Source organism: Triturus cristatus, chromosome 11 (assembly GCF_964204655.1).
Source record: "Triturus cristatus chromosome 11, aTriCri1.1, whole genome shotgun sequence".
Taxonomy (NCBI): domain Eukaryota; kingdom Metazoa; phylum Chordata; class Amphibia; order Caudata; family Salamandridae; genus Triturus; species Triturus cristatus.
In genome coordinates this window covers 569,970,461-569,998,217 of record NC_140594.1, presented here as the reverse complement: position 1 = coordinate 569,998,217, position 27,757 = coordinate 569,970,461, and the positions used below count along the sequence as shown (strand labels likewise).

Genomic DNA, 27,757 nt, shown 5'->3' with positions numbered 1-27,757 from the left:
AATCCCCATCTTCCCAGCTTTCAGGGACAAGCAGACTATTGTCAGAAAACCAAAAAATTTTACACAGATTTGGCATTTTTCTGAGACATTGCCTATTTTTGCTACTTTTTGCTTTCAACCTCCTTCCAGTTAATGGTAGAAATGGATATGAAAGCAATAATGGATCCAGGAAAGCTATACATTTTGGAAAAGTAGACACAATTCTGAATTCAGCAAGGGGTCATTTGTGTAGATCCGTCAAGGTTTCTTTATAGAAACTAACAGTTAAATATAGGAAAAATTGAAAATTAGTTGAAAAAAACAGCCTTTTGTGTCAAAGTTTTCACATGTAAATTCTTCTAATTATGACAACAATTTGAAAGCAGTATACCACTACATCCGCTGGACCTTACTGCTTGTGGGGATATATAGGACTTTTAGGTTCACCAAGAACCCGACGAACCCAGAGCCAAAAACTGAGCAGTGACTTGCAATGGTCTTTTATTATGTATCGGGTATATAGCAATTATTCGGGGAAAATGTATACATGGAAAAATCGGTATGAAAGACACCTATGTATTTCTGAAATGGGAACAAAATATAGAGTCTAGAAACAGTAGATATTTGCACATTTCCGAAATTGGGAATACTCATGCTAGCATGAGAATTATCAATAATTTTTCAAAATTACTTCTTTTTTACACATTGTCTTTCATTTGGAAAGTAAAAATGCATCAAACGTCAATAGATAATAACAGTTGCTTTACAAATCTGAATTACCATAAGTCACCCGATAAAAATGGTACCTCACTTGTGTGGGTAGGCTTAGTGCCCACGACAGGAAACGGCTCACAACGCAACTTGAACACACCACATTTTCACAATGAAAAATTACCCTTTTTTTGTAAAGTGCCTAGCTGTAGTTTTTGAACCCTAGCTCTACCGGCACCTAGGGAAACCTAGCAAACCTATACATTTTTTAAAACTAGACACCCAGGGAAATCCAGGATGGGGTGACTTGACTGGCTCACACCAGGTTCTGTTACACAGAATCCCTTGCAAACCTAAAAAAGTGTAAAAAAACCCACATTTTCCTCACATTTCTGTGGTGAAAAGTTCTGGAATCTGTGTGGATCCACAAATTTCCACCCACCCCGTGTTCCCCAAAGTCTTCCGAGAAAAATGGTACCTCACTTGTGTGGGTAGGCCTAGAGGCCGCGACAGGAAACGGCACAAAACGCAATGTTGACACACCACAATTTCAAAGTGAAAAATGACCCTTTTTTGGCAAAGTACCTAGCTGTAGTTTTTTAACCCTAGCTCTGCCGGCACCTATGGAAACCTAGCAAACCTATACATTTCTGAAAACTAGATACCCAGGGAAATTCAGGATGGGGTGACTTGACTGCCTCTAACCAGGTTCTGTTACCCAGAATCCCTTGCAAACCTAAAAAATTATCAAAAAACCCACATTTTCCTCATATTTCTGTGGTGAAAAGTTCTGGACTCTGCATGGATCCACAAATTTCCACTCACCCCGCGTTCCCCAAAGTCGTCCGAGAACAATGGTACCTCACTTGCATGGGAGGGTCAAGGACTCATGACATGCAAGGGCCCAAAACCTATTGAGGCGAAATCATAATTACCCATCACAAAACAACCTGGTTTTGCAAGGGGGGTCCCATGAGTTTTTGGCCTTGGCTCGGCGACCATCTAGGGAAACCTACCAAACCCACACATTTCTGAAAACTAGACACCCGAGGGAGTCCAGCGAGGTATGGCTTGCGTGGGTCCCCTAACGTTTCCCTACCCAGAATCCCCTGCAAACCTCAAATTTAGCTGAAAAAAACACTTTTTTTCTCAAATTTCCGTGTGGGAAAGTTCTGGAATCTACGTGGATCCACAAATGTCCTCCCACCCAGTGTTCCCCCAGGTCTCCCGATAAAAATGATACCTCACTCGCGTGGGTGAGTCAAGTACCCGCGACAGGCAAGGGCCCAAAACCTACTGAGGCGACATCAAAATTACCTATCACAAAACAACCTGGTTTTGCTAGGGGTGTCCCATGAGTTTTTTTCCCCGGGCTCGGCGGCCCTCTAGGTAAACCTACCAAACCCACACATTTCTAAAAACTAGACACCCGGGGGAGTCCAGAGATGTATGGCTTGCGTGGGCCCCCCAACGTTTTCCTACCCAGAATCCCCTGCAAACCTCACATTTAGCTGAAGAAATCACTTTTTCCATGCATTTTTGCTTGGGATCACCATGCCGGCACAAATGTCCTACCACCCACCGTTCCCCATGTTCTCCCGACTAAAATGATACCTCACTTGTGTGGGTGGGCCAAAGGCCTGTGACTAGGAAGAGCCCAAAACATAGGGATTTAGAGTATAGCACAGAGAATTCTAAGCGCTACATTTTTTTAAAAATACGTTTTTAGCCAGTTCTGCTTTGGACACCCACACAAGTGAGTTATCATTTTACTCAGGAGAACAAGGGGAATGCTGGGTGCCAGCACGGTGATTCCATGCAAAAATATGTGGAAAATAAGTTTTTTTCAGCTAAATTTGAGGTTTGCACGGGATTCTGGGTAGGGAAACGTAGGGGGTTCCACGCAAGCCATACCTCATTGGACTCCTCAGGGTGTCTAGGTTTCAGAAACATGTGGATTTGGTAGGTTTCTCTAGATAGCGGCAAGCCCGGGGCCAAAAAAACAGGTGCCCCCTCCCCAAAACCAGGTAGTTTTGTTATAGGTAATTTTGAAGTCTCCACAATACAATTTAGGCCATTTCCTGTTTCAGCCACTTTGCCTACTCACAGAAGTGAGGTACCATTTTTATTGAGAGACCTGGGGGAACGCTTGGTGGGAGGATATTTGTGGATCCACGCAGATTCCAGAACTTTCCCCCACAGAAATTTGAGAAAAAAGTAATTTATTTCAGCTAAATTTGAGGTTTGCTGGGGATTCTGGGTAGGAAAATGTTGGGGACCCACGCAAGCCATACCTCGCTGGACTCCCCCGGGTGTCTACTTTTCAGAAATGTGTGGGTTTGGAAGTTTCCCAAGTTGGCCACCAAGCTCGGGGCCAAAAACCCAGGTGACACCCTTTGCAAATCCAGGATGTTTTGTGATAGGTAATTTTGATGTCGCCTCAATAGGTTTTGGGCCCTTGCCTGTCGTGGGTACTTGACCCACCCACAGGGGTGAGGTATAATTTTTATCGGGAGACCTGGGGGAACGCTGGGTGGTAGGACATTTGTGGATCCACGTAGATTCCAGAACTTTCCCACACAGAAATTTGAGAAAAAAGTGATTTTTTTCAGCTAAATGTGAGGTTTGCAGGGGATTCTGGGTAGGAAAACTTTGGGGGACCCATGCAAGCCATACCTCACTAGACTTCCCAGGGTGTCTAGTTTTTAGAAATGTGTGGGTTTGGTAGGTTTCCCTAGATGGCCGCCGAGCACGGGGCCAAAAACTCATGGGACCCCCCTTGCAAAACCAGGTTGTTTTGTGATAGGAAATGTTGATGTCACCTCAATAGGTTTTGGGACCTTGCCTGTCGCGGGCAATAGGCCTACCCACGCAAGTGAGGTACCATTTTTCTTGGAAGACTGTGGGGAATGCGGGGTGGGTGGAATTTTGTGGACCCACGCAGATTCCAGAACTTTCCACCACAGAAATGTGAGGAAAATGTGTTTTTTTGGACAAATATTTAGGTTTGCAAGGGATTCTGGGTATCAGAACCTGGTGAGAGCCAGTCAAGTCACCCCATCCTGGATTTACCTGGGTGTCTAGTTTTTAAAAATGTATTGGTTTGCTAGGTTTCCCTAGGTGCCGGCAGAGCTAGGGTTCAAAATCTACAGCTAGGCACTTTGCAAAAAAGGGTCATTTTTCACTGTGAAAATGTGGTGTGTCCACGTTGCGTTTTGGGCTGTTTCCTGTCGCGGGCACTAGGCCTACCCACGCAAGTGAGGTACCATTTTTCTCGGAAGACTTTGGAGAAGGTGGGGGTGGTGGAATTTTGTGGATCCACGCAGATTGCAGAAATGTGAGGAAAATGTGTTTTTTTTTAAACAAACTTTTAGGTTTGCAAAGGATTGTGGGTAACAGAACCTGGATAGAGCCAGTCAAGTCACTCCATCCTGGATTCCCCTGGATGTCTAGTTTTAAATAATGTACAGGTTTGCTAGGTTTCCCTATGTGCCGGCTGCGCTAGGGCCCAAAATCCACAGGTAGGCATATTGCTAAAAACAACTCGGTGACTAGTCGGCTTTCTGCCGCCCTGGGGTGGATATCGGGGGGTTGCCCCGATATGCCCCAAGGGGGGCCGAAACACTGTGGCTATTTTATTGGGGGGTGGGGGCATTGGTATACCCATTCTGGGCAGCCTCCACCCCCACGCATAAAAAAGCCAGCTTAATCGTTGGCGTCTAGTGGGCTTTTTGCCTCCCCCGGGGGGAAGATAGTGGGCTACTACCCCTATCTTCCTCCCAAGGGGGACAGAAAGGCTGTAATTGTTGTAAGTGGAGGTATTGACATGCCCGTTGTGGGCAGCCCCCACCCTAATTCAAATTTGGCCAAATAAAATCCCTGGCGACTAGTGGGCTTTTTTCCCCTCACCCAGGGGTGCAGATTGGGGGCAGAAAGCCTACTAGATGCCAGGGATTTTTTTTGGGCAAATTTTATTTAGGGTGGGGGCTGCCCAAAAGTAGCATACCAATACCCCACCCTAATTCAAATTTGCCCCAAAAATTCCCTGGCATTTGGTGGGCTTTTTGCCCCCCCCCCCCGGGGGGCAGATTGGGGGCTACTGCCCTATCTGCCCTTCCCCAGGGGGGCAAAAAGACTAAATCACACCAAATATCTTTGGGAGGAGCAAAAGTCCTTGCCCAAGGGGCCGCTCCCCCCTCCCTGGTGTCTAGTGGGTGGATTCCTGCTTGGGGATCGCCCTCCTGGGGCAATCCACAAGCAGGGATCCACTGGGGAGATTCTCCCCTTTCCAATGATACCTCTCCCATCTTTCTACGTGCCCGGGGGGCTGAGATAGCCTCCTGAGCACATAGAAAGTGAAACTGAAATGAGCCTAAAGGCTAATTTCAGTTTCGGTTTCTGTGCAATGACAACAGCGCAACGTGCGCGCTGATCCTCATTGCACAGAAACCAGGGAGGGGACCTGGGGAGCTGGGGAAGCTCTTCCCCAGCTCCTGAGGCTTTGGGGGAGAGATGAAAATCCCTCTGCTGTCTGCAGCAGAGGGATTTCCTGCCTCTGTCCTCATGACGGAATGGTTCCGTCATGAGCACAGGGGCACCGATGCTCATGACGGAACCATTCCGTCATGAGTATCGAAGGGGTTAAAAACCACATTGACAAACGCTTCCCAATACATACCTAACAAGTATTACTTCTTTTTAATTCATATACAGGCGGAAACCATATTCTCATCTTTTATTTCTCACTACACTATTCCTGTTTAATAATGTTACTAAAAAGTACTACAACTCCCAGAATGCAAATAACAGCTGTATCTATTCTGCACATGATGTTTAGACATTTAGGACATTCTTAGTTTCTCATTGCAACGTTCCACAAGACTATACTGTTATTTTTCAATAAAATACACAATGTAATAAAGAGGCACTAATTCATTTTTCTATTACTTCCCAAAACATTCACCACTAAGCGCTTAAGCACATACCGTCTAATCGATACAGTTTATCTGATATATTTTTTCTCATCACTGTGATACTCCATTTAATCAAACTCCCATATACATCTTTATTTCTAATGTACATTTTTTAAAGAATTACAAAGTTATATACATACCAGTGAATTCAGTTTGTAGATTATGTTGTTGTTTTAGCTCTTTCTGGATAGTTTTGACACTGTTAAGATTTGTAAAAACTTAGCACAAGAATGGTACACCACTACAAAGCAACTCTAAAATAGCAACCTCTTCAACTGTCAACTCCATGATAATTGAGAAAAGCAGCAATTGAAATCATGTCTTTCATTTTAGACCACTGCATTTCTACTTGTGAATGGTTAGCGTCTGCTAATCCTTTCCCTCTCTTTTAAAACGAGGTTCCTGTCGGAGCGTTTTCGTGATGTTCCCGCAATCATCGTGGAAGTACCGCGAAAAAACCAGGAGTTTTAACTTATATCTAGCTTCATTTTCTGAAATTTAAATACTACACAACAGTTTATTACACAGTCCTGAGTTGGAAATTAAAACTTGCCATTACTTACATTGTGTCATTACTCCTCAACTTTAAGAAAACAATTCTGTCTCTGTAACACCCTTCCCCCAATCCAGGCTTAGCTCAGTGTACCTAGCAACCCAGTGGAACCATTAGGTCAAAAGTTCACAGCACATTCTAGAAGAAACATGCTGCTTCCAAATAAGATTCAAAAGGTGGGCTTTACTCCACAGATTCAAAAGCATATCCATGTCTGTATTTCATTTCTTTTCTTAAACAACATCCAATAATGAGACTTCCTGCTAAGACATCCAACACACTACCTTATTTTATTCACATTCATGCTGACATCATTCAATGAAATATATATATATATATATATATATATATGTATATATAATTGTTTTTTCTTTTGCCAATATCTTTGACGCCGTTTGACGAATCTTCGCAAAAGTTTTAAAACTAATGGTTCACTCAGGTCAGCTCCTTTGTTGAAAGTTTCGGGGTGATTCGTCAAGTGGGGGGTCAAGAAAAAAAGGGGTCTCAAAATTTGTTTTCCCCATGTTAATTTCCATAGGAACTTTAGACACGGCTACAGCCCGAACTGCTGAACGGAATTACACCAAATTTGGCAAAAGGGTAGCTCTTGGTTGAGACAGTGACCTTTTTTTAAATGCTGTAAATCCGTTCAGTAGTTGCTGAGAAATTCAAAAAATAAAAAAATCGATATCTGAGCACCGAGGAGGATTCGCAAACCCTCCCAAGCACGAGCTTCATTTTGATTGGCTGTCAAAACTCCAAACCAGGAAGTGTTGGCAGCCATCTTGTGACTCGGTAAAACTGAGTCACAAGAAAAAGGTTGGAAAAAAGATAAAAAACAGGAAAAGGGGACAGGGTAGAAACACCCTGACCCCCTAGGCCTGCTCAGGGGTCCCACAAGGACCCCCAGGGCCAAATAAAAGCATTTAAAAAAAAAAAATCGGCAGAGTTTGTGCTGGGTGGTGGTCCTCCCCAGCAGCCCCGGGGACCGCCACCTCCCTGGGGTGTTTTGTTATTGAAATGCGTGGGGGGTTCCTAACCCCCCACGCAGCCCCAGGGACCGCCACCTCCCTGGGGCATTGGTAATTAGGAGCAGGGGGCCTTGCAGGCCCCCCAAGCCCTGGGGACCACCACCTCCCTGGGGCATTTAATATTTTAGGGAGGGGGCCTCACGGGCCCCCCAAGCCCAGGGTACCGCCACCTTGCTGGGGCTACAATTAAAAACTTTGCTTGCGGGGACCTCCACCTCTCCGGGGCACACTTTATTTAAATATGGGGGTCCATTGCGGACCCCCGGCTCCGGGGACCACCACCTTCCTGGGGCTATTTTGACGTTGGGAGGGGGGCCATGTGGCCCCCCTCCTGCATGCGGCCCCCCTCCTGGAGCCCTCTATGGTCCTGGGGACAACCACCCCCCAGGGCCAGCTCCGGCAATGTCCTGGGGTGCGCACCCTAGGGACATTGCAGTTTGTAATGGCAGGGCTGGAGCACTGCTCCTGTCCTGTCATTTCAAACTTCTGCTTTGCTCCGTGGAAGCGAGAGCAGGAAACCTGCTCTCACTTCCACGACGCAAAGCAGCATTGCTTTTGGACAAGGGGAGCTGCATGTTAGCATCTCCCCTTGTCCAAAAACAATGCCTGCTCCAGCTGGAGGCGGCAACCGGCTGGGACCGCGGAGGCATTGGAGCTCCCGCGGCGGTCCCCGTGAGGCCAGACCCTAAGGGATGGGTCCCTGTGGACAAACATGGCCAGGGAGAGGAAAATAAAATAAAAAGGATTGGCCAAACCCTGGGGGATGGGGTCTCCGGGGGGCAAAAGAGGCCCAGGGAAGGGGGGCCACATGGCCCCTCTTCTATTAAAAAAGTTGTTGCCAGGTCCCGGGTGATGGGGTCCCTGGGGCTGAAATCTGCCTGGGGAGGGGTTCTTTCTGCACCTCTTGCCTCCTTCTGTACCTCTGTTGTTTCTTACTGCACTGCTCTTACTTCTTTCTGTACCTCTCTTGTAAATTGCTGCACACATCTTGCCTCCTTCTACACCCCTCTTGCCTCCTTCTGCACCCCTCTTGCCTCCTTCTGCACCCCTCTTGCCTCTTTCTGCACCCTTCTTCCCTCTTTCTACAGCTCTTCACTCTTTCTGCACCTCTCTTGCCTCTTTCTGCACCCCTGTTCCCTCTTTCTGCACATCTCTTGCCTGTTTCTGCAACTCTCTTGCCTCTTTCTACAGTTCTCTTGTCTCTTTCTGCACCTCTGTTGCTTCTTTCTGCAATTCTCTTGCCTTTTTCTGCACCCCTCTTGCCTCTTTCTGCACCTCTCTTGGTTGTTTCTATACTGCTCTTGTTTCTTTCTGTACCTGTCTTGCAAATATCTGCACACCTCTTGCCTCTTTCAGCACCCCTCTTGCCTCTTTCTGCACTTCTGTTCCTTCTTTCCGCACTTCTCTTGCTTCTTTCTGCACCTCTCTTGTAAATTTCTGTACCCCTCGTGCCTCTGTGTGCACCTCTTTTGCCTCTTTCTGCTCCTCTCTTGGCTCTTTCTGCACCCCTCTTGCTTCTTTCTGCACCTCTTTTGTTTTTGTCTCCACTTCTCTTGCCTCTTTCTGCACCCCTCTTACCTCTTTCTGCACCTCTGTTGGTTCTTTATGTACCTCCCTTACCTCTATATGCACCCCTGCTCCCTCTCTGTGCACCTCTTTTGCCTGTTACTGCAACACATTTGCCTCTTTCTGCACTTTTCTTGCCTCTTTCTGCACCTCTGTTGCTTCCTTCTGCACTTCTCTTGCCTCTTTCTGCACCCCCTTGCCTCTTTCTGCACCTCTGTTGCAAAAATTCTGCAATTCTCTTGCTTCTTTCTACACCTCTTGCTTCTTTCTACAGCCCTCATGCCTCTTTCTGCACCCTTCTTCCCTTTTCCTGCACGTCTCTTGGTTCTTTCTGCACTGCTCTTGCCTCTTTCTGCACTTCTCTTGCCTATTTATGTACCCCTCTTGCCTCTTTATGCACCTCTGGTGGTTCTTTCTGTGCTGCTCTTGCTTCTTTCTGCACATCTGATGTTTCTTTCTGCACTTCTCTTGCTTCTTTCTACACCTCTCTTGCTCCTTTCTGCACCCCTCTTGCCTCTTTCTGCACACACAGGGCTACTCTTAAACTGACCTCAGGCTCAACAGTGCACACACGCAAGAGCAGAAAAGGGCTGCTGGCCTCTAAACTGCCATGCCATATTATATGCTAGGGACTTAGAGGTAGTTTTAATCCCCCTGCCCTATTATGTACTAGGACCTTACAGGGGAGGTCATGCCAATCATAGGGGTGCCCCAACCCATAGTGTACCCTAGTCTATGTAGGTGTTTTCACTGTTTTCTAAGTGTCTTTCAGCATAGCACTAGCTCTGGGCCTGGTAAAGCAGAGCTCAGGATCAGTCAGTCAGATACCACCAGTACCGGTCAGCAAAAAGTTGGGGGGTGCCCAGGGCACAGGATGACTTTGCAACAAGGCCTCTGTCTGCAACTCTGTTGGTTCTTTCTGCACATCTCTTGCTTCACGTGTCCTACCTTTGTAGGCATAGTTAGAAATTAATATTTAAAAAACCTTAGAAATTCACAGTCAAGTCAAGTCAAAGTATGCTTTATTCGAATTTCATTCATAAAAGCAAAAAAACCAAAATACAATGTAAAACAAATACATACAACAGTTTTAAAACAGGATTAAATTTCAATCATTAGCAACAAAGTGCAAAGCACACTTCAAGGGGAAAATGTTTTGACTCAAATTATTGGTCCTATATATATGTGCTGTTCTATTTAAAATGGTAAGAAAATCATAAGATGCATAGTTTAAAATAGTTTAAAAAAATGGCATACAGATAAAAATACAAGAATAAAACGTAACAGAGAATAGTCAAATGGCTAGCAGTCTCTGTCATAAATAGGAGAGTAGTTAGGTAACTAGCAATCTCCTTCTAATTGACCACGCCCAACCTAGATATTTTGCGGTGGCCACTAAAACCCATGTCAAAGTGCTGGTGCATATAATGCGCAGAGCCACAGTGCTACTATCTGTCCCAAGATTTTTGCACATTGGGGACAACCAAATACGCCTTGGTACCGCATAGGCTTGACAAGAAAATAAAAAGTGACCGATGGTTTCTTTGGTAATACCACAAACAGGGCAGGTGTCACAAGATCCACCTTCCCACTTAGCTGTCAAAAATTTGAGGGGAAGTGCACCTGCGCGGAGTTGGAAGAGAAGCTTCCTATCACCTGGCCTGGTTATAGTGTCCCAGTAAGATTCTAAACAGGGATACATTTTGGCCTCCAAAAATTCACCAGACATTGAACCAGCACTGGAGCTTCTCCAGTGTCGGGAGGCAACCATCTCCCAGTAGGTGCTCTTTAGAATACTTTTAGATGGGAAGATTGCTCTCGTAGGGTCTTCCCAAAGTGAACACATACCAAGGTCGATCAAGGATATCTTTAGTGATTTCAGCCATCCAATTTTGTGGTATACATCAGATCTTATGATATCTAAAAAACCCTCGGCGTAATGATGAAGCACAGGAGTGGTCCAAAGCCTATGCCAGTAAATAATCGGGCGAAGCTTAACTAAATCTGTAACTGCTCTTCTACCCAAGTCGTATTTTAGGGGCAACAATGGGGTGCTTTTAGGAACACCAATTATAGCCCTGAGAAATTTATTCTCCGAGGATTGAAGTGCAGCCACCTTTTCAAAGCCCCAGAGCTCGGTGCCGTAAAGCGCAGAGCCAATAGCCTTTGCTTCATAAATCTGCAGGGCGGGTTTGACAGGTTTAGTTAAAGATTTTCTGTGCTCTGTAGAAATAGCACCAGACAATTGCTTGTGTCTAAGTGTTGCAAGATCAATATGATGCCGCCAGCTCTTCTCTTTAGATATATGTATACCTAGGTATGTAAAAGTTTTCACTACCTCTAGCGGGCGGTTATTCAAAGTAATTTTGGATTTAAAACTACGGTGGGGGTTAAAAATCATAAGTTTAGTTTTGGCTGTATTAACCTCTAAGCCATACTCCCCACAAAATTGATCGAAAATAGACAGGGCATGCTGTAAACCGCTAGGGGTTTTCGATAGGATGAGCGTGTCATCTGCAAACATTAAAATAGGGATTTTAATCCCTGCTAAAAAAGGGGCATCCACTTGTGCTGAGAGCATCCGGCCTACTACATCATTAATGTACAGTGTAAAAAGCACGGGGGCCATCGAACATCCCTGGCGAACTCCTCTTTCAACAGGAAAGTCCGCAGTTACCAAGCCCATCCCCCCCCCACTGAATTCTAGCGTAATTAGATTCGTGGAGTCTCATTATGAGGGATAGTAGTTCGTTTGGGAGTCCCTGCTTCTTAAGAACCGACCATAACATAGAACGAGGGACAAGATCAAAAGCAGCCCTCAGATCGACAAAAGCCGCATACAAGCTTCCCTCTCCCAGCACTACGGTCTTCCACTGTAACAATGTAAATCGGAAGACCTGGTCCACCGTGCTAGTGGAGCGACGAAAGCCTGCCTGAAAGGGTGAAAGAGCATTAAACTCCTCCGCCCAATCCAGGAGTCTGTTAACGATCACACGCCCCACAACTTTTTGGATAGTATCTATAAGGCTTATTGGCCTATAGTTACCCGGCTGGGACCGGTCGCCTTTCTTAAAAATGGGTATAATTACTGCCCCCTGCCAGGATGTGGGTACCGATGCGCCCTGAGCAATGGCATTCAGAAGAAGATGAATGTACTTGCTCCAGCGTTCTTTGTCATTAATAAATAAGTCCGCTGGCACTCCATCAAGACCAGGAGCACGTCCACAAGCCACTGAGCCAAGGGCTGTCGTAATTTCAGAGATGCTAAAAAGAGTTTCCTGGATTTGATCTGCTCTAATTTCTAGACCCGAACTAGAACTGTTTGGGTCAGCATACTGCGCTCTGAAAAATGTTACCCATTCTTCTTCAGGCACCTTATTGTACGGGGTCTCTGGAAAACCAGATTTTCCCCATCTAACAATGTGCCGGGACAACCGGGAGTCCCTTTTGTTGCTGGCTACCCTTAGCTCAGACCAATGATGCTCGTCCCATGCTTTCTTAGCCTTGGATATACTAATTTTGTAATCCCTTCTAGCTGTTTGAATTACAGAGGATGGACCACCCTTAATGGCGTTACCCAAGGTTAGACGTGCATTTCTACACTGTTTATTGTACCACTTGGTAGGCTTGGGGGCTCTGGCTCCATTATTTTTTACCGGTTTAAGAAAGTAATCTCTGATTGTGCAGAAGAGGGTATTATGTATTCCATCTACCTTGTCTAAACCAGTATCACATGAGTTAGAAAGCTCAATTGCCAGTATTGCTTGATCAACTTGGTCAGATATTTCAGCAATGGCTTGGTGATTGGTTGCTATCTTTTCCCACTTTAGTCTGCGCAGGTCGTTAGTCAGAACAATCAGGGGAGGAACCAACTCAGAGGAGCCATCGGGCTGGTTGGTATGGGACCACCATTTATGTGTTGTACACAAGGGATTATGATCACTCTCAATTCTCCCTACAACCTCCATGTCGCATATTGAGGACCACAATCTAAGGCTACATAAAACGTAGTCAATTCTACTATTATGGCGCCCATTGTCAAATGTGCTGGCCCCGTTCCTGTCACTACTAGTCCTTCCATTCAGAGCTCTTAAGCCCTTCTCGTAACAGAGAGAATTTAGGGCAATGACATAATTGGTCCAACGTACAACCGCATTGAGCTCTAGTTTGGGGACTCCCCATTGACAATCCTCTTCCTCCCCAAAAAGATCGTCTTCATTGACTAATGGCTCAAATGTTCTATTAAAATCGCCCGCAATGACAATGTTGTTATTTAAAGAGTGGGTATCAAGAAGACAGCTCAAAGCTGCTAGAGTCTCTGACCTCCCCCCCCTATTACTCCGGACATAAATGTTATAAATATCCAACATACCTAGTTTTTCTAGGTTCACTTTAATTAGTTGGATATCTCGATTATTAGTTTCTACAACTTTAATGGATAGTTTTAAATTCTGACGGACCCATATAGTTAAACCCCCCATTGGTCTCCCCCTAGGTCCTTTTAGTGCAGGTACCGAGTAATTCAAATATCCCTGTACAAAAGATGATTCACATAACCAAGTCTCCTGGAATATGCACAAATCAAAACTGTTAACAAAAGATATCCAATCCTCAGAATCCAATTTAGAGGATAATCCAGCTATATTCCAGGAGAGTAGGTTCCCCGTGATAGCCTTGGTGCCAGCCAAGCTGTCAACAGATAGTAAAAAATCTGGGGCAGGGAAATGACCATTACAGATATCTGTGCTTGCTTGTGATACTGGCTTTCTTAGGTCACTAGAGGCTAAAAATGTGTCAAAAGTTGGCTTTCCAGGGACCAAGGAGGAAGCCTTAGGGCTATTAAGTCAGTCCACATCTTCGAGGTTTGCTAATACCTCATATCGATTTCTGAGCGGAATAGGAGGGTTGGATTGATTAGAAGGTGGAGCCCCAATATTAATAATATTGGGAACTATCTGAGTTCTAGGATAAAAACAAGTTAGTTCCCAAGTAGTGATAAAAGATCTCGTATAATTAGTATGCCAATTAAGGATATGGCTGACAGCTCTAGTGTCCCTAAAATTGATTAAAATGATATCCCCATCTATATTTTTTTGTGTGTTTCCAAGCCAAGATAAACGCCGAACATGTAGAATTTCCCCGTTGATATATGAGGGAAGAGGGCGGTTCTGGCCAAGCCAGTGGATCACCTTGTTTTTTAACTGCAAATATCCCTCTGTTGTGCCATTTTTTAGAGTAGGAACACCCGCAAGGACAACCACAAGGGGGACAGCTTCTGGTGGCAAGTTAATAGAAGAAGGTCCACGTAGTTTAGAGGTAGAAGCTAACTTATAACCTTTCCTGTCACTCATTGGGCCTGTTTGTGACAGAACATTATCTCCCAAGTAATCGCTTGTATTAATTGGAATAATGGGTTGCATTAGGTTGGAAGTTGTAATTCCACGTGCATTAGTGCAGATTGCCTTGCTAGTACTCGGGTGAGTTTGGGAATTGATCTCCAAAAGAGGAGCAGTATAGGATGGTTCAGCAGAACCTGGACCAGCAGGAGGCGCTGTATATGATTTGCGAGAATCCTCGGCTAATTCCATTTTACTATTCATTAGGAGTTCGACTTTCTCCAGCCTTTTTTCAATTGTTTTTAGACTCTCAACAACAGGTACCAACAAAGATTTCAATAGCTGATCCATTTTACCCATTAACTCTATAACATTTATATCACTTAGCAGACAGGGTGTTGGCCTGCTAGGAGAAGATGTACTAGCTGTACAATATGTAGAACCTTTGTCGGCAGGTGCCACTCCAGAGTTACGGCTAAGTTTTATTTTCTTTTTATTCCTTAACAAATCAGAGTCTATCTTTCTCCGTTTATTAGGCACTGGGCCCGAGGATTTAAATTGCCTGGGTAGGTTAACCTTATGGGGTGGAGACTTGCTAACTTGTAGTGATGACCCATTAGTAACAGCTGACTCGACAGTTTGACTAGGGAGTGTGGTTAAGACCATAGGGGATAAATCAGTCAGTGACTCAACAAAATGTTCATTTTGAGACAATGCAATGGAATAATTATTACCAGAAGGGGGTGGAGTCTCTTTAGAGGAAAGGCCACTCACATCTGGGGAAGTTACCACATACTGAGGGGTCGTGAGTAGAGACGTACTTTTAATCAATTCAATAGAATTACGACGCCTCACTCTTAATTCTGCTAGTGTAGCTTCGCGATCTGAACTCGAGGTGACTTTAAATAGATAACTATCAAGAGTACCCCTATTAGCACAATCAGCCATATCGATATAACTTAATATCGTACACCACTATAACAATACATACAATGAAAAATGAAAGGGTATGAGCACCACCGAATAATAAAGATCAAACCAAAATACTTTAAAAACAGCACATAGGAAAGTCAAGGGGGTGAGCCCGACCCGGCCTCCCTCGGCTCCTGAGGGCTACAGAGGGCCCGCCCTTTGCCCGGGCTTAGCCCGGCGGTGCCCGCGCGCGTCCCGCGACGCGGGGGAAGCACCGGTCTTTTTGAGCGCCTCCTGGCGTGTAAGCGGCGTCAGCTGCTCCTCTGGCGCATGGGATGTTGGGAGGTGAAGTCCGTCCCCGCACAGCGGCCGCAGCTGGTAATGGCGGCAGCGGGGGACGGAGAGCAGCAGGACAACGAGATGCAGGCACGAAGGTGAGTGGGTGCCCAGAAACGCAGAACGCAACCACAAAGACCGCAAGCAGGAGCCCGCTCTGCCAAGGAAGCACCGGTCTTTTTGAGCGCCTCCTGGCACGTAAGCGGCGTCAGCTGCTCCTCTGGCGCATGGGATGTTGGGAGGTGAAGTCCGTCCCCGCACAGTGGCCGCAGCTGGTAATGGCGGCAGCGGGGGACGAAGAGCAGCAGGACAACGAGATGCAGGCACGAAGGTGAGTGGGTGCCCAGAAACGCAGAACGCAATCACAAAGACCGCAAGCAGGAGCCCGCTCTGCCAAGGAAGCACCGGTCTTTTTGAGCGCCTCCTGGCGCATAAGCGGCGTCAGCTGCTCCTCTGGCGCATGGGATGTTGGGAGGTGAAGTCCGTCCCCGCACAGCGGCCGCAGCTGGTAATGGCGGCAGCGGGGGACGGAGAGCAGCAGGACAACGAGATGCAGGCACGAAGGTGAGTGGGTGCCCAGAAACGCAGAACGCAACCACAAAGAGCGCAAGCAGGAGCCCGCTCTGCCAAGGAAGCACCGGTCTTTTTGAGCACCTCCTGGCGCGTAAGCGGCGTCAGCTGCTCCCCTGGCGCATGGGATGTTGGGAGGTGAAGTCCGTCCCCGCACAGCGGCCGCAGCTGGTAATGGCGGCAGCGGGGGACGGAGAGCAGCAGGACAACAAGATGCAGGCACGAAGGTGAGTGGGTGCCTAGAAACGCAGAACGCAACCACAAAGACCGCAAGCAGGAAAAAACATAGGTTTCAGGGACATTATAGTTAGAAATTAGCATTTTAAAAACCTTTGAAATTCACTGAAAAAACCACAGGTTTCAGGGACTTTATAGTTAAATATTTTCATTTGAAAAACCTTAGAAATTCACTGAAAAACCATAGGTTTCAGGGACGTTATAGTTAAAAATTAACATTTAAAAAACTTTTGAAATTCAATGAAAAAACCATAGGTTTCAGGGAGCTTATAGTTAGAAATTAGCATTTAAAAAACCTTTGAAGTTCACTGAAAAAAACATAGGTTTCATGGACGTAATAGTTATAAATTAGCATTTAAAAAAACGTTGAAATTCACTGAAAAATCCATAGGTTTCAGGGACGTTATAGTTAGAAATTAGCATTTAAAAAACCTTAGAAATTCACTGAAAAAAACAAAGGTTTCAGGGATGTTATAGTCTGTTGGACATTTCACTTGTACAAAACCAGAGAAATTTAGCTGTTATAGTTAGTTGAGCTAACTATAACTCATGCCCCCGCAATGCACTGCTGATGACATCACATATCACATCATTCGTGACATAGTCAGTGACATCACTAATGACATCACTGATGACATCTCAAATTACATCACTGATTAAATCATCCACGTGATAATCTGATGCACCTGCTCACACCCTAATATAACCTTTGATACTCTAAAATACAAACTACCATTTTCGAAACCACAGACACACCAATACCAATTACTACATACACAGTCACTGATTCCTATGTCCACACACACATCCACTCATTCACCCATACAGTAACTCATACATGCAGTCACTCATCAATACAGCACTATCATATGCACTCATATACCTATACAGACACTCTCACACTGTCACTCATTCATAGAGTTACTCACACACGTAGTCAGTCATGCAAAGAATCAATCACACTCCCATTTACTCACCTATACAGTTATACACACACTACCTCACTTATTCATACAGATACAAACATATACTTACTCTCTTATACAATCACTGAGTCAAGCACACACTCATCCATACAGCCACTCTCACAATCACTCACTCTCACATATAGTCATTTAGATACTCCAACACTCACATATACTGCCTTTTCACATATGTAGGTACTCACACATGTACCACTGAGACATCCATTCACTCACCAACACACCCATACACACACTCACCCACCCATACAGCCCTTCACAGATACACTCCTGACCCCATACACCCAGTGAATCACCCACTCACACATCTATGCACAGAGTCACACCCCCCCCCTCCCACACAGATACTCAGGCACCCATACAGATACTCAGACAACCAATCAATAACCCATATAGACACTCATGTACTACTCCCTAACCCATGCAGCCACTTACACACCAAGTGACAGACAGGTACAGACATTCACACAGTTTAGTCACTAACCCATGCATTCAGTAAGACACGTTTAATCACTCACTTATACAGTCAGTCAGGCACCTATTAAATCATCCATTCAGACTCCTATACACCCACTCATTCTTCAATAAACCTTGGCGCATATATATATATATATATATATATATATATATCATATTTAAACTTTACAGAAACACACAGTCACTGGATGATGTCATCAGTGATGTCATTTGAGATGTCATCAGTGATGTCACTGACAATTTCATGAATGATGTAATATGTGACGTCATCAGTAGTGCATTGCGGGGGCTCAACTAACTATAACGGCTGAATTTCTCTGGTTTTCTACGAGTGAAATGTCCAACTAACTATAACGTCCCTGAAACCTGTGTTTTTTTCAGTGAATGTCTATGGTTTTTTAAATGCTATTTTCTAACTATAACGTCCCTGAAACCTATGGTTTTTTCAGTGAAGATAGACATTTTTTTTTTTAAACACCTCCATTTTAACTGTTTTTCTGTTGGAAAACTACCTCATTCTGCTCCAGCCTTCTCCCAACTACTATTGCTCCTTCACCTCAAAATGCTTAGAGTATGGATTGTGGGCCACAGCTATATCTATTAGGCTAAAGAGGCTGCTAAAAAGATAGGTATTGTCAGGGACTTGAGTTTTTGCCAAATGTGCAGATTATTTGGTTTGGCAAGAGAGGGTTAAAGTTAGCGGTGAACTCCGCTCCGCTAGCGGAGTTTTACCAACTCGGCTTTCTGTTGGGAACAGAGAGTTCAGGCAAAAACTCAGACTCCGCTGTGTAGCGGACTTGGCTCCTGCACCCACATCCCTTTGGTAAAACAACTTTACCTTTACATGTTAAAAAGCATATAGCCAATTCACAAAAGTGAACTTTGAAACATTTGAGGCAGTGAGAGAGGTGATGATTTTGGGGTCCCCCCACCCTAGGGAGAGGACCGAGCAGATGCCTTGAAGCCAAAGAGTAGATCATGCTGACCGATTCAGTAGTTGTGCCATCCTCCCACGACCACCCCAAGCAAAGTTATCGGCAAAAATACAATGCCAACCAAAGGCCCCGCAAAGCATCATGGGGCGAGATTCTAGAGTGCAGTAAATATTATAGTACCGGCTCTCCCGCTGAGTCGGGAGAGCCTCTGCTGCTTGAGGAATGGTTTCCTCTAAGTCTGGTGGGTCTGATGGAGGTGCCCATCCCACTGGGCACCTCAACAGAAGCTGGAACAAGATCACAGCCGAACAGCTCATGACCTCCCTGAGCATGAACCCTCCCACCAGCGCAACGAACCCAAGCCAGGCGGCCATCAACCTCGCGAAGTGGATCAGCAACTGCGCAGACGACCTCGCCCCTCTGAAGACCCAGCCTAGCAGAGCAAGAAGGTCCCATGGTTCACCAACGAACTCAAGAGCTCCAAGAAGAACTGCCGAGCCCTCGAGAGAACATGGCGCAGAGACCCAACACCGGACAACATGACTGCCCTCAAGCTCGCCACCCGAAAACACCACCAACTCATCCACACCACCAAGAAAACTGCATTCAAGGAACGACTGGACAACAACGCACACAACAGCAAGGAACTCTTCACCATCGTCAAAGAGCTCTCCAACCCCAACGCCGGAAACAACGACATCACCCCTTCGCTAGACCTCTGCAACTCCCTCGCCTCCTACTTCCACAACAAGATCGCTGATATACACAACAGCTTCAGCACTCAACAGATGCACGCCACGACCGAAACACCGCCCCCCACCACCACCCTCCGTGCCTGGACCCCGATCAGCACCGAAGACACCGCCCGCACGATGAACTCCATCCACTCCGGATCCCCAACCGACCCCTGCCCTCACCACGTCTTCAACAAGGCCGACGCTGTCATCGCACCCCACCTGCGGGACATCATCAACTCCTCCTTCGACACCGCCACCTTCCCGGAGAGCTGGAAGCATGCCGAACTCACAGCTCTACTAAAGAAGCCATCAGCCGACCCCACCGACCTCAAGAACTACCGCCCCATCTCTCTGCTCCCGTTTCCTGCAAAGGTCATCGAGAAGACCGTCAACAAACAGCTGGCCACCTTCCTCGAGACGAACGGTTCCCTCGACCTCTCGCAGTCTGGCTTCCGGGCCAACCACAGCACCGAGACCGCCCTGATCGCAGCCACCGATGACATCCGAGCACTGCTTGACAACGGAGAAACAGCAGCCCTCATCCTCCTAGACCTCTCCGCGGCCTTCGACACTGTCTGCCACCGTACACTAGTGCAGCGTCTCAGCAACGTCGGAATCCAGGAAAAGGCATTGGAGTGGATCACCTCCTTCCTCGCAGGAAGGACACAGAGAGTACGCCTCCCCCCGTTCAGATCTGAAGCCACCAAAGTCATCTGTGGTGTTCCTCAAGGCTCCTCGCTCAGTCCTACCCTCTTCAACATCTACATGAGCCCTCTCGCAGACATCGCATGCCAGCACAACCTCAACATCATCTCCTACGCCGACGACACCCAGCTGATTCTCTCCCTCACCAACGACCCCGCCACCGCCAGAGCCAACCTTCACGAAGGGATGAAAGAGGTAGCCGAATGGATGAAGAACAGCCGCCTGAAACTGAACTCGGACAAGACGGAAGTCCTCATCCTGGGATCCTCACCCTCCGCCTGGGACGACTCGTGGTGGCCCCCCGCCCTAGGCAGCGCACCCAAACCAACAGACCACGCACGCAACCTGGGCTTCATCCTGGACTCCTCCCTCTCCATGACCAGACAAGTCAACGCCGTCTCCTCGTCGTGCTTCAACATCCTGCGCATGCTACGTAAGATCTTCCGGTGGATCCCCACCGAGACCAGGAAGACGGTCACCCAGGCCCTCGTCACCAGCCGTCTGGACTACGGCAACGCCCTCTACACCGGAACCACCGCCAAACTCCAGAAGAGACTCCAGCGGATCCAGAACGCCTCAGCACGACTCATCCTGGACATCCCCCGTCGCGGCCACATCTCCGGACACCTGAGAGACCTGCACTGGCTCCCGGTCAACAAGAGGATCACCTTCCGACTCCTCACCCACGCACACAAAGCCCTACACAACCAAGGCCCAGGATACCTCAACAACCGCCTCAACTTCTACGCACCCAATCGCCAGCTTCGATCGACCGGCCACGCCCTTGCCGCCGTCCCCCGCATCCGAAGAGCCACCACAGGGGGACGGTCCTTCTCCTACCTCGCCGCCAAGTCATGGAACTCCCTCCCGACCCACCTCCGCCTGACCCAGGACCACCTCGCCTTCAGGAAGCAGCTCAAGACCTGGCTGTTCGAGCAGTAGCAGACCCCCCCCTCCCCCAGCGCCTTGAGACCCTCTGGGTGAGTAGTGCGCTATATAAATGCTTGATTGATTGATTGATTGAACAGTGATTCTTGGTGGAGGGCAGCTCCGGGAGCCCACCCCGGCTGTTCTCCCCGGCTCTCGGCTCCCGCAGCACCCATCCGCACTGCTGCAGTGAGGAGCCGGCAACAACAGGAGGACGGCAGTCCTCTAAGGTCGCCTCCTGATCCCCTCAGACACCAGCATGGATGAAACACATGGGGGGATGGGATCCTGAGGACGCAAGGAGTCCAGACGCAAGGAGGAGGGCAGCCCGACGCCAGTGCAGGCCCCAAGCTGCCCTCCACCAAGGATCACTGTTGAGGTGCCCGGTGGGATGGGCACCTCCATCAGACCCACCAGACTTAGAGGAAACAATTCCTTAAGCCGCAGGGGCTCTCCCCAGCTCAGCGGGAGAGCTGATACTATAATATTCACTGCATTCTAGAATCTAGTCCAATAATGCTTTGCGGGGCCTTTAGTTGGGATTGTATTTTTACCCATAACTTTGCTTGGGGTGGTCCTAGGAGGATGGACCACCACCTTATCGTTCAGCATGATGTGCTTTTTGTGTTCAAGGCGTCTGCTTGGTAACCTGAAACTCTGCATCCGGTCTTATGTGTAGTAGCCATATACACACAAGCAACACAAAGGCTCTACTCAGAGCCACCCTAGTACCCGAAATATTGTGACAATTTTTATAAACTTTTTTTTTTACAATCTTTGCAATGACGATGCGATGCGGATGTGTTGCAAAAATGGAAAACAAAAGCAGACCTTCAATAACCATCAACACATCCAAAAATAATATGTAAAAAAATCCATTCTGAATATTGCATTACACATATTACTATATACATACTTATTTCAAAGCATGTTTAAACTCATATTTTTGTACTAAGTTTCTTTATAAACCATCTTTCAGACCTATTTTCTGTTTTCGTGGTTACTCGGGACGTCACTATGACCTTGTTAACGGCGATGATCGTGCCTTTTCCATAAAGTGAAAACACATACATGCACACACATGACAGTGTTTTACACACTAGGGGTTTATTACTGTACATTTCACACTCCTGTTTTTCTAGTGTATTTCTAGAACAACCATCTCTAAAACATATTTTCTGTTTTTGCAGTGAGGCCGGAGAACACAATGACTTCGGGAACCGTGATCCCCACAGTTACCTCATGAAAGCAGAAAGCAAAAGCCAGGAATTCAATAGCCAACACCACATTATTAAAAATTAGAACTATATAATTAATTCTAACCATCACAGTAGATAACTAACTATATCAATAAGTCTATTAAATGTATCAATATCTCAATAACAATGGATTATTGATTCATTCAGATATTTGTTTTAATGTCTACCAATATTCACGACGATGTTGATAGTTACGATGGTACATGGGGGGCCGAACTGATGGTCGCGGCGTCACCACGAATTTTCTGTGTGACAAAAAAAATCTATTTTGGGCACATAACTTGTGCCACTACCACCTCCATTTCTCAACCATGGGATCAGAGTATCTCCACCCTGACCCCTTATGTGGGCTTTCGCACAGATTTTCAGCCCCGGGAACCGTTTCCGATAGATAAAATGGCAGCAGCAACTTCCCATTCAGATTGTGTCCAGCCAATCTGAGCATTCCCGTTGACGCGTGCATTCATCGAGTCAATAGGCATGAAAGAGTTGTTTTATAATCCTGCTCGGATTACCCTAAAAATTAAAGAGGAAATTAAATTGTGTTTTCTGAACCATCACTCTAACTTAAGGCTGCCGAAAGCTGAAGCCATGGCAGCAATTAAAAGCAATGCCACGATCTCTACTACTTTTAATATAGAGCCATAACTTATCTGGGTAATAAATCCTGTCTATTGCTGCTATCTTTCTCTTTTTAGGTTCAGCATGTTACATTTTAACGTGGCATTTCCTGTTCAATGCGTTTGGTCACATGATTTACCCCCCTGCCAGTGTGATCAATCTAGTAAACAAAGCACTTGCCACTTTATTTTGTTTTGTTCACTCTATGCTGGTCCCAGAATTGAGTTCTTAAGGCCGGTCCTACGGAAATCCAACCTGAGAACTCACACAGATGGCCTGATATTCTTACAAAATCTTTCCAAGATAGAAGTTTTTTTTGCTGTTCTTACTTTTATAAGGAAAGCAATCAGAAAGAGATACGATTTGATTCCCCTGTGATAATGAGAATGGTTTCTGTCCTGCATTTGGACTTTATCTTTTACAGTACTGATATGTTTTTCTAGTTTTTATCTTATAAAATGATTACAGATTGAAATAATGGTTCATGATGTAACGTTACTGCAACACGTCTGAGGATATACATTTCTGGTAACTAGTACTTACCGTTTTTGCACTTTTGCTTTTATGGGAAATGATGTTTTACCAGCTGCCATTTTAAGAATAAGTATTTATATTGTAAATGTTATTACTGACTTTTATGACTTACGCCAAATTACTTGACTTGAGTGGGTGTGTGAGTGACTGTAAATGGTGAATGAGAGGGTGCATGAGTGAGCGTATGGATGAGTGAGTGGGTGCATGAGTGTATGTATGGGTGGGTGAGTGGGTTTGTAAGTATGTATGGGTGAGTGAATGACTGTCAGTGACTGTATGAAAGACAGTGTGTGTGTGTGTCACTAGCAGTATGGGCGAGTGGCTGTGCTAGAAGCTGTATAGGTGAGTGAGTGGCTGTGTCAGTATCTGTATGGGTGAGTGAGTGGGTATGTTTGTAGCTGTATAGGTGAGTGATTGTGTGTGTGAGTGGTTACATGGGAGACTGGCTGGAAATATCTGTGGTGTTTGAACCAGTAATTAGAGGTCTTGCATGTTATTCCCCATTCCAGAGGCTGAAACTCGTGATGGTCAGAAACTGGTGCAGAAATGCCATCCAGAATCTTTAAGATCATTAAATAAAGATTGATTGGTGCAGTTTGCAGTGGGCACAAAACAGTGCTACTCAGCTGCCTGTGCAGTAGTGGAAGGTGCATTTGAAGACATGGAGCTTAAAATTAAGCACATACATGTGAAGCCCTTAGGGGATCCAACTGCAAAAATAGCAGAATTGATTGCACTACTTCTAGCCAGGCAGAATACACATCCTTCTGTTCCAACACTGTTTGTTTCTAGTTCATCATTCCGGGGTCAGGTTAAAATGTAGGTTTATGGCGGGGCTTCCTTATATAATTAAATATAGCTTTTTTGTACTTTTGTACTAACAGATGGCATTACAAAATAATAATTGTAAATACTTGCCTGGCAGCAATTGAAACAAATATTTACAATTATTAAGTAGAAATGTAATGGCTCCAGTAATTCTAAATGGGCATAGAATTTCACACTTGTAAATATATATAAAAAATGAAAGCCTCATTTTGAATTAGCTTTAGAGGCAGTTTGTCTGAAGACTTCAAGATCCCCACCAGGCAAGAGCAAGGATCTCCAGATATGGTGGATCGATCCTCTTCCAGGGGACTGGAGGCCATAGTAATTCTGACTTGTTGAGCTGCTAGGTAGCATGCCAGCTTTTAAATTACGTAATTAATAGTGCGCTATCTATGATTTCACCTGCTAAAAAATACCTGTGCCTTGATGAACAATCTAAACAGAATGGTTTTTAGAGACTGCTTTTTAGCTTGTCTTTTGGAAGCCTTCACCTTGCAGTTCTCTTTTTTTAAGTTTGTGCTGGCCAACCCCGAAATCTCCTTGGAAGATGCGCCACCACTGTTCCTGAACCCGTTACTGATGGCCATCCGCGATGAGCGCTATTTGTTGGGAAAAGAGCTCTACATATGGGATATCCATCTGCGAAATCAAGACATTGCAAATCTTGTAAGTAAAAAACGCTTGTTAGAATATTAATATCCTTAACGTCTTCTTAAGTTGGTGCATTCAAGCTAAGGTATCTTTCTTGTTAGACAAACCACATTTTGGGAGTGTTCTGAGATTAAAAGCAATGGCTGAGGGGGGCTGTTCTATTGCCCGTCTTTGCATTTTGCTTTAATGTTATAAGCTCGGGAGACAAGTGAAGTCTCTAGCCAGACCTAAAAAGGGTGTTAACATTGGACATATCACGAACTGTGCCTATTTTTTCAACCTGAGTCAGGCTGTCCTCTTGCGCAGACAATTAATGCAACAATACACCAAACTGATAAATGAGCCTGGGTCACTGGTCAGTCCTTAGTAATGAGTATGGGCCAGAGTTCAGTTTGGACTAGTCACCTGTTGACAGTCAGTAGTTTTTCATGAAGCTTTTTTCCCCCCCCCCAAACCTGCAAGATTCTTTACTTCGCTGACAATACCATATTTCGAGGTAGTTTTGGCAGATTGGTTACCTTTAGAGTATGTGTTGTAACTGATCAAGCAGAAATTAGCATTCCTCATCGATAGCATTTTTTAGTTCTCTATATTATTGTGGTATAGAGTGCTGGGAATGGAAGTTTCATTGGTTATACAACTGAGAAAGATACACTGTTTGCCAGTCTTCATTGACACTTGATGCATATGATGGCCGCAAGGAGTCAACTCGGCCATAAGTGGTCTCCATTGTTCAGCCATTTTTAGGGGTGTACAAAATAGAGGCATGCTGGAACTAATCCAATTCTTTGCCCTTGCAATAATAACAGTTCAAGCAGATCATTTTCATACAAATGAAAGCTTTTTTGATGCCTCCCTCACAGTGACTACTTTCTGTTGTAGTCAATCCTTCTGTAACAAGGAAATGGAGGTGGCCCTAGTAACCCTACTTCTCAAGGGCTAGTTATATACTGAGAAACAGGAAAAAACTGAGAAGCAGGAAAAGATATAGCTATTATTAATTCTAATGATTACATTAATTAATCATAGACACAGCTCGAACATTTCAAGATCTTTCTTTGATTGGATCTCTTCAAGTATTATAAAACATACACGTTACTATATACAGAAATTAAACAAAATGGTACAAAACATTACAAAACTCAATACAACGCCAAATAGGGTCCCTATAAGAAAGACTCCTATCTTCCACACATCTACTTGTGGGAGGCTGCACAGTCACTCTAAATGAGACTATAAGAGGTCTCAGTTGTTCAGCCATTTTTAGGGGTGTACAAAATAGAGGCATGCTAGAAGTAATCCAATTATTTGCCCTTGCAATAATAACAGTTCAAGCAAATAATTTTCAGACAAATCAAAGCTTTTTTAATGCCACCCTCACAGTGACTACTTTCTGTTGTAGGCAATCCTTCTAGCGCTGCATGGGCGCACAATCTACCCCTTTAGTAAACTGGAACTTTTGGACTGCGGAGTAGACACCTGGTCTTTGGACCGACTTGGAAAAGTCATCAACTTCAGCAACCTTGTCTCCATTGTTCTGGATTATAACGAGTAAGAAAGAGTATACAAATGTGTGTGTGAGAACAAAAATGTGAACAAAGCAATAGAACAATCGTGTACTCACCAAAATAACCTAATTTTAGGGAGACTTGCTCTTATATATAATACCTTCAAATGAGATAAAGAATATTGAACGGTATGAGGTGCTGTCTCTTGTGTCACATGTCTGGTTTGCTCTACTTGTTACCATTCACTTTGCAAACCTTTGCAACCGAAGCCACTTTCTTGTCCATTTTTGTTTTTTAACCTGGTCTCGGCGATTCGAGACAGGGTTTCCCTCTTTAGGCATGACTGTAGTACGAAAAGAGTTGGAGGTCTAGCAGTTATTTCCCTAACAATTTCAAAGCCACCTTCTTTGCTCTTCCTCCTTCCTTTAAATGTGAAGCACTATCATTTAAAATGTAATTAAATAAAAACTACTCTTTTAATGGCCTAAATATTTATCGACCTCCAGGGTCTAGAGCGGCCTTTGTTCAGGCCTTCAGTCAATTATGAAAAATGTGGTAAATGATACTGATTTCACAGTTCTTGGAGACTTTAATCTCCATTTAGAGAATAGTTTGCATAAAGACTGTACATTTTCTGGTCATTTACTCGATGGCATCTTTTCAGATTACCTCTTTCTTCATTCTACCACATCTCTTCCACTTATTTGATCCAACCACTTAGCAATCATGTTCGAAGTGGTAACGGTGATCAAAGCCACTAATACTAATCCACTCCAATCAAACAGGGCAACTCCTCCTTGGCATAAACTCAACACTAACATGCTTAGTTCAGCTTCTAGCAAGCACTCTGCCCTCCTCTTCAAATGATATGGACACTGCCACCACTAATTACCATCGGTGGTTAGAAGGTAGTTTAAATCAATTAGTGCCAGTAAAAGTGTGTAAAAGCAGAGAGCCACTACTTCCAACCCCTGTTTCTCAGAGAAACTCATATTATATAAAAACAGCTTTGCTGCGAGAAAGAAAGAAGGTGTAGCATTAACTATGGCAGATCAGAAAGGGAAATCTACAAAAACACCGTCCGAGCATATAAAAAAAAACGATATATCAGGAAAAAGCCTGCTATTACACTCACAAAATGGAATCATCAAAAAACTCCTATAAAGAATTGTTCACTACTATAAAATAACTAACAAAGTCTGTATACTAACAAACAAACTCAATAAGGCGGGCTGTACCAGACAGATGAAAAGCACCAATTCGCTCCCCCTCGTCCCCCCGATGTTAAAAAAGAAATCCACCCAATCTCGCTCCTTCTCCGGGAATGCCCCGAACATCCTCCCACATGACCTGCCCTGTAACCCCTCCTACCTCAACTTTAAAGAAAG

General features: G+C 45.2%; 1 protein-coding gene across 2 annotated transcripts in view; it reads left to right on the top strand.

The window, feature by feature from the left end:
• The window catches only part of LOC146785096 (uncharacterized), a 192,688-nt gene that overhangs the window by 58,088 nt on the left and 106,843 nt on the right, over positions 1 to 27,757 (top strand). For both annotated transcript variants that reach the window (XM_085633649.1, XM_085633650.1), the window contains 2 exons: positions 24,724 to 24,876; positions 26,264 to 26,412. In XM_085633649.1, coding sequence (XP_085489775.1) covers positions 24,724 to 24,876; positions 26,264 to 26,412 — 302 coding nt within the window. The remainder of the gene's footprint in view (positions 1 to 24,723; positions 24,877 to 26,263; positions 26,413 to 27,757) is intronic.